General features: G+C 46.3%; 1 protein-coding gene across 1 annotated transcript; it reads left to right on the top strand.

Annotated features, from left to right (window-relative positions):
- The first annotated feature begins 3,498 nt into the window (after nucleotides 1–3,498).
- On the top strand, nucleotides 3,499–7,990 carry si:ch211-229d2.5 (zona pellucida-like domain-containing protein 1). The gene is made up of 10 exons (XM_056283708.1): nucleotides 3,499–3,595; nucleotides 5,030–5,250; nucleotides 5,595–5,779; nucleotides 6,002–6,074; nucleotides 6,298–6,395; nucleotides 6,693–6,773; nucleotides 7,115–7,283; nucleotides 7,375–7,480; nucleotides 7,684–7,704; nucleotides 7,854–7,990. The coding sequence occupies exons 1-10, from the start codon at nucleotides 3,499–3,501 to the stop codon at nucleotides 7,988–7,990; spliced, it is 1,188 nt and encodes a 395-aa protein (XP_056139683.1).
- Nucleotides 7,991–13,579: the final 5,589 nt, after the last annotated feature.

Genomic DNA, 13,579 nt, shown 5'->3' with positions numbered 1-13,579 from the left:
CTGGGGGGGGAAACGGCATTTCGTTTCATTTCATGTGCACAAGTGCATGAAGTGAAATGACAAATAAAGTGTTCCTGATTCCTGATTAAGGGTTTATTTTGGTGTTAGGACTTGGTTCAGGTGAGGGTACGGGTTCAGGTTAGGGTATGGGTTAAGGTGAGGGTACGGGTTCAGGTTAGGGTACGGGTTAAGGTGAGGGTACAGGTTCAGGTGAGGGTACGGGTTAAGGTTAGAGTACGGGTTAAGGTGAGGGTACGGGTTCAGGTGAGGGTACGGGTTCAGGTTAGGGTATGGGTTAAGGTGAGGGTACGGGTTCAGGTTAGGGTACGGGTTAAGGTGAGGGTACAGGTTCAGGTTAGGGTACGGGTTAAGGTTAGAGTACGGGTTAAGGTGAGGGTACGGGTTCAGGTGAGGGTACGGGTTAAGGTGAGGGTACGGGTTCAGGCGAGGGTACGGGTTAAGGTGAGGGTACGGTTTAGGTGAGGGTACGGGTTCAGGTGAGGGTACGGGTTAAGGTGAGGGTACGGGTTCAGGTTAGGGTACGGGTTAAGGTGAGGGTACGGGTTCAGGTTAGGGTACGGGTTAAGGTGAGGGTACGGGTTCAGGTTAGGGTATGGGTTCAGGTGAGGGTACGGGTTCAGGTTAAGGCAAGGGTTAAGGTGAGGGTACGGGTTCAGGTTAGGCATGTAGTTCTAATGGTCAAGGTTAGGGGTAGGGACTAGGGACTGTAGTCAATGAGTGGTCCCCACAGAGATAGAAATACAAGTAAGTGTGTGTGTACTGTATGTGTTTATGTGTGTTTGGGTTGCAGAAATTAAGCAAATTAACCGGGTGAGGACACACGAGGAATCTCAGCATGTTTAAGTGGACACGTCATAACAGTCCCAACGTGAGCACTGTGTCCACAACCCTCCTCACGGTTTCGTGTATTTGACAAAAGAGTGAGGGCGACGCCCATATTCAGATTTGACCCTAATAGGAATAAATGTTTTCCTTCTCAGGTGGCTCACCTGACAAGATCCGGTTACCATCCCTCCTAACCTAGTGCCTCTCAGTCCAGAACTCAGACCTGGACTTCAATGTTGGACTTTGTGTTTTGTCTCGCTAACACAAGCAAAAACGATCACGCCCTTTCAGATCTTGACCCACGAACTCTGTGTGCAGATTCTGTAACTCAAAATCTGAGTGGTAGTTAATCACAGTCCAACACCGAGCGGATTCTACAGCGGACACCGTCCATCAGTTTGTACGTCTGACGCGTCCGCCATCGTTTTCCTTGCACCTCCGTCCGAGTCACAGTTAAGAAACACGGGCCTGCTGAGCTCATTCACACCAGTCAGTCGAAACGAGGGTCATCCAGGACACGTTAACCCTCCCATTGTGTTCGAAAAGGGTTTACACCCTTTTTTACAACCCTGGGGTTCGCGGGTCAAACTTGACCCGTGTTTGAATTCAAAAACAAACAAAAAAACACACCACCGATTATCGTCCAGTAAAATTTTATCTGCTACATAACTTACCATTCACTATATATACATATATATACACATATATATATATATGTGTGTGTGTGTGTGTGTGTGTGTGTATATATATATATATGTATATATGTGTGTGTGTGCATATATATATATATATATATATATATATGTATATGTGTATATGTGTGTGTGTTTGTGCATATATATATGTGTGTGTGTATATATGTATACATATGTATATGTGTGTATATATATATATGTGTATGTGCATATATATATATATATATGTGTGTGTGTGTGTGTATATGTATATGTGTGTGTGTGTATATATATGTGTGTGCATATATATATATGTGTGTGTATATATATATGTATATGTGTGTGTGTATATATATATGTATATGTGTGTGTATATATATATATATATTGAACTTATGATATAAAAATCATTTTTAGTTTAAAATAGGCACAATTTATGTGTGTTATTGCTTAAGATGGACAGAGCAGGTAAATACATTACGAGACCAGGAGCAGCCAATGATGAACGAAACAATTCCCATAGTAAGTTGTGCGCATTTTCTTATATGTTAAAATGAACAATGATCGTTACACCTGTTGTGTTGTGGGTCACAATGGACCGCATATACTTTCGTATAAAAAAAAAATAAAGAAAAGTCCATTGAATTTCCAAAACCGACACTTTATTTTGGTCAGTCACGCAACAAGACTTATGAACAAGTATCACCTCCGGCAAGCTGTGTGTGCGAGTGTGCGAGTGTGTGTGTGTGTGTGTGTGTGTGTGTGTGTGTGTGTGTGTGTGTGTGTGTGCACGTGCACACTGTGCCAGGTATGCGGTGAGATGTGAGAAATAAAGCGTGAGAAACCCCGGCCTATATATTGCTATACAGCTGGGGGACAGGAGAGGGGTGTGTGTGTGTGTCTGTGTGTGTGTGTTTGTGTGTCTGTGTGTGGGATCATATTTAATGCGTGCCACTCTACAATCGACTTAAAGTCAACACGCTCCCTTGGCATGACACGTAATTTTAATATTATTATCACACTATTATGACAGGATTTTATTACTATTCTTGTTTTGTTGTAATTTTTGTACTTCCAAGACGGCTCGGCAACATTTACTACGCATGTGTACCGCATAAACAGCCCGTAATTGCCACCGGGTCAGATCTGACCCCCTAACACCACAGATTTTAGGCAGATCTTCTTATTTATATGCATTAAAAAAGGAAAAAGGATCAGAACGTGTTTCATTGCACCGGCGGGCCATGGGCGGGGATGTAACGAGGCCTTGTTTTGAGCAGGGAAAAAATTAAAGGTATGTTTCACACACCTTAAGTGGAAAAGGGGTCAAATTTGACCCGACCACAACAAGAGAGTTAATCCTCTAAATATGGAAGGGGAGAACAGGACCTCTTTTTTTCCTCATTGTGTCGACGGTCCCGCTAGACCACAAACCATACACTCTCTTACTTTATTAAGTTTCACATCGGCATGCAAAGGCCTGCATTTGGCACACAAAGTCACAAAGCGGCGCGGACATTGTTCAGGCGTGTACCTGTGGAGGCGGCTGTGTTGGGTTTCATTCGTTTGCCTCCAGGAGACGGCCGCGGCGACCGTGCCACAGAAACTGAATTGTTTAAGCAAACAGAGCCATTAAAAAAAAGGTATTGACCCTGTTTCCAGCCAATCCCGACAACGTGCTGTGTGTTTACTGACTTATACAGTATATATAGAGCAGACCGCTGGCCCACTGCCCTAACTCCACACCCAGACAGAGGAGGTAAGGACCACCTTAACAACCACGCTCCTTCACGGCACCGGTGTTGAGCACGAGCGCTTTTCCTGGCTCGACGTCACTGGATTACAGTCGAAGTTGGTTTTATTCTAACGCTGGCCTTGCTGGACGTTACAGATGTTTGGCATGTTGGATGTTCAGCGTGTGCTGCCATTGACGCCTGTGTTTGTTACCGCAGCTGTACACAGAGGGCAGAGCAGTGAGATGGCTTTATCCAGCTTCCTCATCCTGACCTCCCTGTGCATTGTGGGCCGAGAGGCCCTCACCTTGTCTGACTGTGGAGCATACGCGAGAAGACCAGGTAGAGGACCAGCAAACTATTCTCGGAACCGTCTCGTTCTCCTTCTTCGTCAAGCCTCTTTCTTCTTCTTCTTCTTCTTCTTCTTCTTCTCAAAACCTTCTTTCTTCTAGTTCTTCTCAAATGTTTACTTCCGTGCCTACACCCCGTTGGATCTAGCATCAACCCTTCTGAAAACCTTCTTCTTCTTCTTCTTCTTCTTCTTCTTCTTCTTCTTCTTCTTCTTCTTCTTCTTCTTCTCAAAACCTTCTTTCTTCTAGTTCTTCTCAAATGTCTACTTCCGTGCCTACACCCCGTTGGATCTAGCATCAACCCTTCTGAAAACCTTCTTCTTCTTCTTCTTCTTCTTCTTCTTCTTCTTCTTCTTCTTCTCAAAACCTTCTTTCTTCTAGTTCTTCTCAAATGTCTACTTCCGTGCCTACACCCCGTTGGATCTAGAATCAACCCTTCTGAAAACCTTCTTCTTCTTCTTCTTCTTCTTGTTTTTCTTCTTCAAACCTCTTCCTTCTTCTTCTCAATACCTTCTCTTTCTTCTAGTTCTTCTCAAATGTCTACTTCCGTGCCTACACCCCGTTGGATCTAGAATCAACCCTTCTGAAAACCTTCTTCTTCTTCTTGTTTTTCTTCTTCAAACCTCTTCCTTCTTCTTCTCAATACCTTCTCTTTCTTCTAGTTCTTCTCAAATGTCTACTTCCGTGCCTACACCCCGTTGGATCTAGAATCAACCCTTCTGAAAACCTTCTTCTTCTTGTTTTTCTTCTTCAAACCTCTTCCTTCTTCTTCTCAATACCTTCTCTTTCTTCTAGTTCTTCTCAAATGTCTACTTCCGTGCCTACACCCCATTGGATCTAGAATCAACCCTTCTGAAAACCTTCTTCTTCTTCTCCTCTTCCTTCTTCTTCAAACCTCTTCTTCTTCTCAATACCTTCTCTTTCTTCTTCTACTTCTTCTGGCATGGAACAAAAAAAAATCTTCTTCTTCTTCATCTTTGTTAAAAATGTGTCCCTTTTTTGATGGGGGGGCCTACTTGATATGAAGTCTTATATAGTAGTGGTGGAGTTTTTCTTCGAGGGACATTTCCTTACTACAACTGAAATAATATTACTGTAACATTCATATCATTTGTACCAGATACATTTCAAGCCAGAGAGGTAAATATGCATCATAAATACAGCATGGCATAATATCAGATATAAAGCATGAAATATGTTATAGTCTTTATATGTTACACACAGATCGAGGTTTGATTATATACTAAGGTAGACTTTGTTTTTTTGAAAATAGAGGCTGATGTGGAACAGTGGCACGGATGTGCCGCTGTTCCCCCAATTTGCCACACTTTCTTCATGCAGCCACTTTACTTATGTCGGCAGTGGCTGGGATAAATAAGGTTCTGCTGAATACCACTGAGTGAAATTGTTTTCTCATCCTCATCAGAATACACTGATCTCACAGTGGTCTGTGGGACCTCCGCTATTAACCTGGCCATCCAAATCTGTCCGGTTGTCTACACGGGATACAACGAGAGTTTGCTAATCCTTAACCACATCCGGGGTAATGTGGACTGTCAGGGCACACTAGACACCTCTGTGGCCCCTCCGCTGCTTCGATTTAGCTTCCCCATCAGAGAAGGGGACGCCTGTGGGAGTAACTTCATGGTAAGCATGGCACCGATTCAGCGTCTGGAGTTAAATGCTTGCAATGTGCACTGGGTCGCTTATGAGGCTGATTACATTAAGAACGAGAGGAAGTTCATGCTGCTTTTGAAAGGTAATGGTTTCTCGGCGCATATCATGTTATGAACTTGGAAAAAAGAAAAACCATTAGGACAAGATCAGTGCACCGCAGGAAGACTCTCAGTCTGACATAGTAAATATAAGGTGGATCAATAGACTACTTCTGTGTCAGCGCACAGTGCTACTAATATTGCTTTTCCATGGCTAATGAGGACGTGGGAAGACTCTGGGACACTTCTTGATTTTGTTTCTGCCACAATTTTCAGACCACGAGTGCCCCGGGTACAGGGATATTCTCCGACTTCTCTAACATCCAGACTGTCAACGTGAGTGGCGTGGTCGGATCTTTTGACCCCACCATTGGCACGGTCACTTACAACGCCGAGCTGAAGTACTACTACTCCTGCGCCTACCCGCTCGAGTATCTGATCAACAACACCCAGGTGGATGTGTAAGTGTCCTTTCTATTGTACTGTTAATCAACATGGAACTACATGCACATAGCAAAGAAGCCCGTGATGAGTTCCTCAACAGATGTTTCACCAGTTAGATAGTGGATTTCAAAGTTTTCTGCAGCAACTATTGGATGACATTGGGTAGGTGTACTGTTTAGTCAGGTACAGTGTATGAATTTTGTTCTGTCTCTCCCTTTTCTTCGTGTACCCCTTCATAGATCAGGATCCTCCATTGCTTTGAAGGACAAGAATGGTACCTTCATTAGTACTCTCAGCATGACCTTGTATGAGGTAAGAACGCAATGCACAATGGTACAGTGCACGCCTCGCACCTGTACATATTTCCAACTAGCTCTGATGGCCAAATGCCGACATACGGGTAACGTAAAAGGAGCGGCGCCGATATGTCACATGTTAAATCCTAACAGCTGTAAGTCTGTAAGAAGATGAATCACATGTGATGTCTTCATTGCTGTTTTCACCTTGATCGTCGACCTTTCTTTTTTGTCGGCAGGACGTAAATTACACCACGCCCCTGGTTATACCACCTCTGGGCGTCGAGCTGAGAACTAATATCTATGTACAGGTGGTTGCCTCCAATCTCACCTCCCAGTAAGAACCTTTATTGTTATTGCAGCAGCTCTTATTCACAGGTTTGATGGGTGGATGGATGAATGAATGGACGTATGGATGGGCGGCTGGTTCAATGAACGTTTAAATGAATGGGTGGATGTCTCAATGGACGGTTTGAGAGATGGGTCGATGGATGGATGGATGGATTAACGCAATATGCTTCCATTTTGTTTGAGTCTCCAATTGATCCGAATCTTGATAGATTGTGCTTAGTGGATTCCACTTGCGACCTTGAGTCTCTGACTCGGTTCTGGGGACCTCGCTCTTTCTCCACAGGTTCTTTGTCCTTCTGGACAGGTGCTATGCCGCCATCTCCCTGCAGCCCTCCAACTCTTCGTTCTTTAATCTCTTCGTCCCGTAAGTCAAAATGCATTTCTGTTCACAAGTGAAGAAAAAGTAGTAAGTTGCCTATTACTATTAGAATAAGCTTTTCCATTTCTACCACTTAACCAAGACCTGATAGCGGTTTCTCCGGTATTTGATCTAAAGGTGGAGTCCAGCATTAAATCTGAATATTTGAATACCCTTGCAGACTTTCCTTTTTTCGTGCAATAAGTAAATACAGCCGCCTGACCATCAAGAGCCAAGGAAGCCCTTTTCCAAGATTCATTCCCCTCCTTTCCATCATTAATGCACTCTCTTTATGTTTCCTTGTGATGTCCAAGTGTGCACTTGTGAGGTTCCCCTTTGTTTAAAAGGTGTTCCTTAGATCATATGACCACCATGCTGGAGAACGGGGACAGCCAGAAGGCCCGCTTCTACTTCCCGGCGTTTCGCTTTGTTGAGCAGCGCAACGAGACCATCTCCACCTATTACCTGCACTGCATCACCCGACTGTGTGAGAGCAGCACGTGCAGCAGCTTCAAGGCAAGCTCGGCCACCGCATTGTTAATAATGTAATAATGCTGAATTCAGTACCCCCACAGTTTGGATACTCATCACTATTCTCCATCCACAGCAATGTGTTGGGAGGAAGAGAAGGAGCCTGGAGACCACCGTCTTCCAGGATGGCGTCACCAGGCCTTCTCTGCTCACCAGGCCCATTCGGATCAAGGCTGAGAGCAGTATGTGTCCTATCAGTCCATCTGTCCGTATGCAAGCCTGCATTAGCATGCCGACACAGTTGACCGCCTCTCTCGTTTTCCTCGCTCTATCTCATTCTCTCCCCCTCACAGTAATCGGACGTTTCGATGCACACTAGAAATATACCGTGCGTTCAATTATTTCAAGTGTTTATGGGTAATGATCCTTTATATCTTTCTTTCAGCGCTTGAATCCAAAGAAGAGGGTAAGCTTTTTCATCAGAACAACCATTCACAACGTTATTAACAACTAGATCCTAATAGAGACTATAATGGACTCACATATCACGTTGAGTGTCCTCTGCCACGTCCTGGTGTTTTGTGCAATTTTGTTCTCATTCTCATTTCTGCACAGCGCAGCACGGTGGCAAGTATAATGGACGGGGTGCGTCTGTTGGCCTTGGAATTGCTGTGGCTGTCCTAACTGTGATAGGGGTGGCAGCCATCCTGGTGGCAGCATCCTTTCATCGGAAATTGAAGCTGCTAAGCTAACAGAACCACCGGCCCAACCTCACGCACGCCAGCAAAAGTGACACGATGAGTTTTAAAACGGTAAAATTCACATACAGGTGGAGGTATGAACATAATACTTTCTCGTACTAAATCAACCGACTGTTGTTTTTTTGTATTTTGAAGCCCTCATAATATGTCAGCAACTATCACATCTTAATATTACACCCCCCCCCACCTGTCCAATCTATTGCAAAAGCACATAGCAAGACAGCATTGACAGAAGGAAGAAATCCGTTTTGAGTTTCCGTATTGAGTTACAGGCGGGGGCAAAGAGAAAAAGAGGAGGCAATGGAATTTTTCCACATCCTTCTTTTTTGTGACTATATGCAGTAATGTAATTTCTCAGGCGAAACACAGATATAATATCCAACTGATGCAGCACCCGACAGTCTCTACGTCTGTGTATGAACCATGAAAACGGGTGACACAGAAAGTGCACGGCAGAACCTGTAAAAAACGCTTATTTTTTTTACTTTTGTATTTTTTACAAAAACAGATTATCTTGTGCAACCCAGATCTGTCTCTCACTTGCTATTCTTACAACTTCTGTTGCATGTTGTATGTAGAAAGCATGAACTATTAAATTCTAGTTGCATATTGAGTGTGCCGTTACCCTGCGTTCTGTGGGTCGCCCGGGTCAAAAGGGATTAACAAAACAAAATCATAAGGCTTCACATAAAAAAAATTAAAAATTACCACACCAACAGGACAAGCGGGCAAATTCCTATATTTATTTGCATAGGTCATTCCATGTAATTGCATGGTCCGCTAATTTAAACGGTTTCGAGATGAACAATTGAATCGAAGCCCGTGATTGACTTAATCGCTAATTCTAAGGACAGTAAAGGTAATTTCTGCGGTACTGGTTGGGTTTACTCTGTTGTGGCAGCTGTTCTAGGAAAGTTTGTGTATATCCAGGGGGTGAACAATTGCTTCTGCATATATACTTGTGCGGGGCTGCGCCATCATTTTTCATGTCCGCATGCAATATAGCTGGCAGAATATGGACCATATTCTGGTCCAGCACAGAGCATGGTAAAGTGTGTGTGTGTGTGTGTGTGTGTGTGTGTGTGTGTGTGTGTGTGATTCATATGTTGCACTTGCATTACTAATAGGTTATCCAAAGGGGTTGACTCAAGTGCAACTGGACTTGGTATATATCCGTGAAGACATTTTGCCTCTCATTCCGAGAGGCTCCCTCAGTTCGTGCCTTTCTGACTAGACCAAGCTGGTCTGGCACTAATAGGTTATGTCTATTCTAAAACCAGAACTTCACCTGCAGCCCATGGCAGGTGTAGGTGTACACCATGCTACCAACATCTGGACATCCGTTAACGTGCATTTCGCAGCCCACGTGTGAAAGCGCTTGTAAGAATGATGTCTTATTTATGCTGAGTGCTTTGGTAAACTTTAGTCAATTAGTGAGTTCCGATGGAAATTAAGAGTGGTTAATTTGTTATAGGCAGCACAAACGTCAACGCTCTAAAACGCTAGTGACAGACCAAAGCCAAGCAGGCTTTCTACTATTCAGAGCTGCACGCCAAGGCTCCGCTGCACAAACAATGGGGCGCGCCGCAGAAGAGGTCTTCTACTGACCAACCACTAGAGGGCGTCTAACCCCCAATTGTTTTCCGCACGGGCAGACTCGCGGTATCACGGCGGCTTCCACTTTGACCTCCTCCCCGCAGCGCTCCGGGTAGCTCACGTTGCGCAGCACCACCACCCCCCCCCCCCCCCGAGTTGGCGGGGTGACAGCGGAAAAGCGAGGCGTCTCCCGTGTACTGGCCATAAAAACAGGTGATAATCAGCAGTAACGGTAATAATCTCGGCTGAAATATGACGTCACAGTAAAGTTGGCCATGACATGCCGGGTGTAAATCTTCCCCCTTTTCTTTTTTTTTTTTTACAAGCGCTCTCGCTAATATGATTAAAAGGAGGATCTGCGCATGCGCCGTCTCTCTAATGGCGTCCGCATTACAGCGCCTCCTGAAATGCTAATTGCCTGTAAAAGGGGGGGGGGCGGGGAAGGGGGAGGGGGGCTCTGGGTGTGGTTCCCCTTGTTGCTGCACACGAGCTAGCTGAAAGACATTACATGGTGATAATTAAGATAGGGGGGGGGGATAAATTAAAGCGTTTTGTCGTTCATCCTAACACGAATGGTGCTGCACCCCCCCCCGCCCCCCGAGTCTGGCTCCTGCATCAGGTCTGCAGAAACTGGCTCCTGGATCTTCCGGATGGTTATCATGCCACACATTGGAGGGTGTGTCTTCCTTTGGAAACCCCCCCCCCCACCCCCAATTTAACAGGGATTATTTTCTTATTCTAGGCACCGTGGGATTGAATACTCACAGAATCCAGCAACAGGCCACACATCCGATTGTTTTTGTTTTTTTGGTGGCGAGGACAGTGATGAAAAATTAATGGACCTACTTTCCGCAATTTAGGTCAGGCATGTGAAGAAGGGGCGCCTATTGTCACGGCGACTATGAATAAACAAAGCCCGTGCGGCGTAGGTACAATGGGCTTCACTGTCCACCCGGTCTTCAGTCGCAGACATGCTGCATTGATTACTCAAGCCGCCGGTTCGACACCCCGGTGATTTACAAAGCCTGCGCTGTAGTTTTGCATTGTTGAACTCACCCAGCTAATTCAAGCCAGAAAGTTCAGCCTATTGTGATGGGTGGTGATGGGTGGTGGTGGAGGGGGCGGCGTTGGGGAATTTGGACGAGGCATAGCTGGCTGAGTGCGCGGGCTCAGGTCGGAGTGTGATTAATGCAGGGGGCGAATGCGGCGAAGGTTGCGTCTAGAATTCACCGCCGAGCCTTCGGGTGGGGTTGCCGTGGGCCTTATTCGTCCAAAAAAAAAAAAAAAAAAAAAAAAAATCTGCAATGGGAGGTGCCCGCTTGACCAATCCCCGATGACACAGAAACACTCTTACACTCCATCCTTTCCTCCGCCCTGGAAGCCAGGAATCCCTGCTGGTGCATCCTTCAGGGCGAGGTACGTCGGGAAAGATGTATGCCGGTGCACAAAAATGACACAATTAAAAGAAAGATAAACGTGTGTGAGCTTTTCACGGGCTTTGGGGAAAAGGAGCTTGATCGGCATGGAAGTCGTTGTGTTGTGCACTTGTGTAACTTGTACATGTGTGTGTGTGTGTGTGGGCCGACCGAATCAGTTCGGAGAGAAACAACCGCTTACCTTATCTGACAAGTAGTTGGGAGGGGGAGCCGGGGAGGGGACTTGAGGCTGACCAATCAGGTGTAAGCAGAGGGGGGGGGACGCCGTCATCGCCGCCACTTAATTGCGTTGACACATTCTAGTGATGGCTGGAGAGGGAAAAAGAGAAAAGAGCTCCCATTACAACCAGTAGCACCAGTAGAGTGTCCATTGAGTTTGACTGACGAGTTGCCGGGACGCGCCGCCTGCGAATGACGGCCTCAATCGCCTCGATGACCAAACATTATCGGAAGGAGGCCTAACGACGGACGACAGCAGGACGCAGCCGGCGGGGGGGGGGGGGGTAGGAACCCAAGCCAACCGTGCAGCAAACCAAACGTGTCCCCCTCGTAATTTACAATCTCGTCCACGCCGGGTAATCCGCCGTACGCCCCGGGGCGTACGGCCACGGTCGGCTCCGTGTCCGATTCTGAAACCCTGCTCGCTAAAAAACGGTAAACCGGTGGCTATTTGCACAGGGAGGGTATGTTGACGGAGGACGAGTACAATCTGGTTTACGGGGGGTTTGTTTTTTTTTTTTTGTCTCCGTGCAAACGTTACAGGGGATAAAGACAGCTAGAGTGGCAAATCCTCCCAAAACGGAGGAGTAATCCTATTCTGGATGACTGGCCTCGGCTGCCCTGTGCACCGGCGCTTACATTTTTTTTTGTTTTTCCGGGACTTCCAAGATTACCAGAGTGTGGGTAGACCCTTACTCCTGAGTAAGTGCACCCCCTCCCCCGCCCCCACCCCCCCACTGGAATTTCTAGATGAAGAGCCGGCCACCCAAGAGAAAGGTATCAAGTGTCATCAGTGACCTGCCACCCCCGAATCCCTAAAAGGATTGAAGGATTCGCCCCGGAGTCCAGTTTAAATCTCTCGGAGAGAAGCCATTACCCGTTATTTTCCCTCCCCCTTAAAAATTATAGCCGTTTTCGGCCCCGCCGTCGTTCCGCTGCCCCCCCCCTCCTGTCTGGATATTCTGTTGATGCATCTTGAATAAATTGTCTGGAAAGTGCCGGCGTCACCTTGTCCCACTTCATCTTAACTTATTTGTCAAGCTGTCCGTCATCCCTTTCAACAAGGGGGCCGCTTGTTAATGATTGATGTGGCACCTCTTAATGTGATGGATGAAGCGCCCGCTGTATTGCAGCGCAGGGGTGGGGCGGGGTGGGGTAGCATCCCCCCCCCCTCCCCCATTACCCACCATTACCGCGTCTCTCGGGCAGACACATGCCTTGTGTCCATCCTTGGTGGAACAAAAGCACATCCAATTTAGGCCCCATCAATAATGTACAGCGGGGAGGAAGCCGACTGCTTCGGGTTTCCATACGCAAGTTGAGGCACGGCCGGCGGGGAGGGAATGTTTTAGGGGGTCCGGGGTATAAAACGGGCATTTGCATACTAAATGGCTTTGTACGGTCATCCGATTTGCACAGCATGCGTCAGTGTCGCAGTGCGGCGTCACTCCGAACGCCCGGGTCACATCCACCGCGCCTTGGGCGTTGGCAGACTCGACGAACGACACGAAGGATGCCCCGGCGTCTGATTCACCCCCCCCCCCCCGGTGTCGTGCAAATACGTATACATTTGGTATATATGTACAAGGCAGGCGGGGGAAAGTTTACGTTCGTCCCGATGTCGCTCCCTACACGATCTGAACTCTAGTGCAGGAGCTGGCCTAAGCTCAAATCCTGCCCTTTCTAAAGCATCGTTAGGATGGACCAAATAAATAAATAAATAAATAAATCCATAACAGCAATGACAATATGAACTCCCTGCTCCTCACATTTACATGTGGAACGTGAATTAGAGGAAGTAGATAATTAAATCGTCCGTCTACTGTTTGATTTCGATAAAGAAGACACTCAATAGGGCGGCACGGTGCCGCAGCGGTTAGCGCGGTCGCCTCACAGCTAGAAGGTCCTCTGTTCGAGCCTCGGGGTGGTCCAACCTTGGTGGTCCAACCATTTTCTCCCTGTGTGTGTGTGTGTGGGTTTCCTCCCACAGTCCAAAGACATGCAGGTCAGGTGAATTGGCCGTACGACGCTGCTCAAAAAAAATAAAGGGAACACCTAAAAACACAATATAGACCTGGATGAATGAAATATTTCAGCTGAAAATCTTTATTTATTAGACAGAGGAATGTGTTTAGAGCAAAATAACCTAAGGATGATCAATGGAAATCAAAATAATTAGCCCATTAAGGTCTGGATTCAGAATCATACTCAAAATCAACGTGGAAAAGGAGAACATACACTACCGTTCAAAAGTTTGGGATCACCCAAACAATTTCGTGTTTTCCATGAAAAGTCACACTTATTCACCACCATATGTTGTGAAATGAAT

This window comes from Lampris incognitus, chromosome 7, assembly GCF_029633865.1.
Source record: "Lampris incognitus isolate fLamInc1 chromosome 7, fLamInc1.hap2, whole genome shotgun sequence".
Classification (NCBI taxonomy): Eukaryota; Metazoa; Chordata; class Actinopteri; order Lampriformes; family Lampridae; genus Lampris; species Lampris incognitus.
This window is presented reverse-complemented; position numbering and strand designations above follow the sequence as displayed.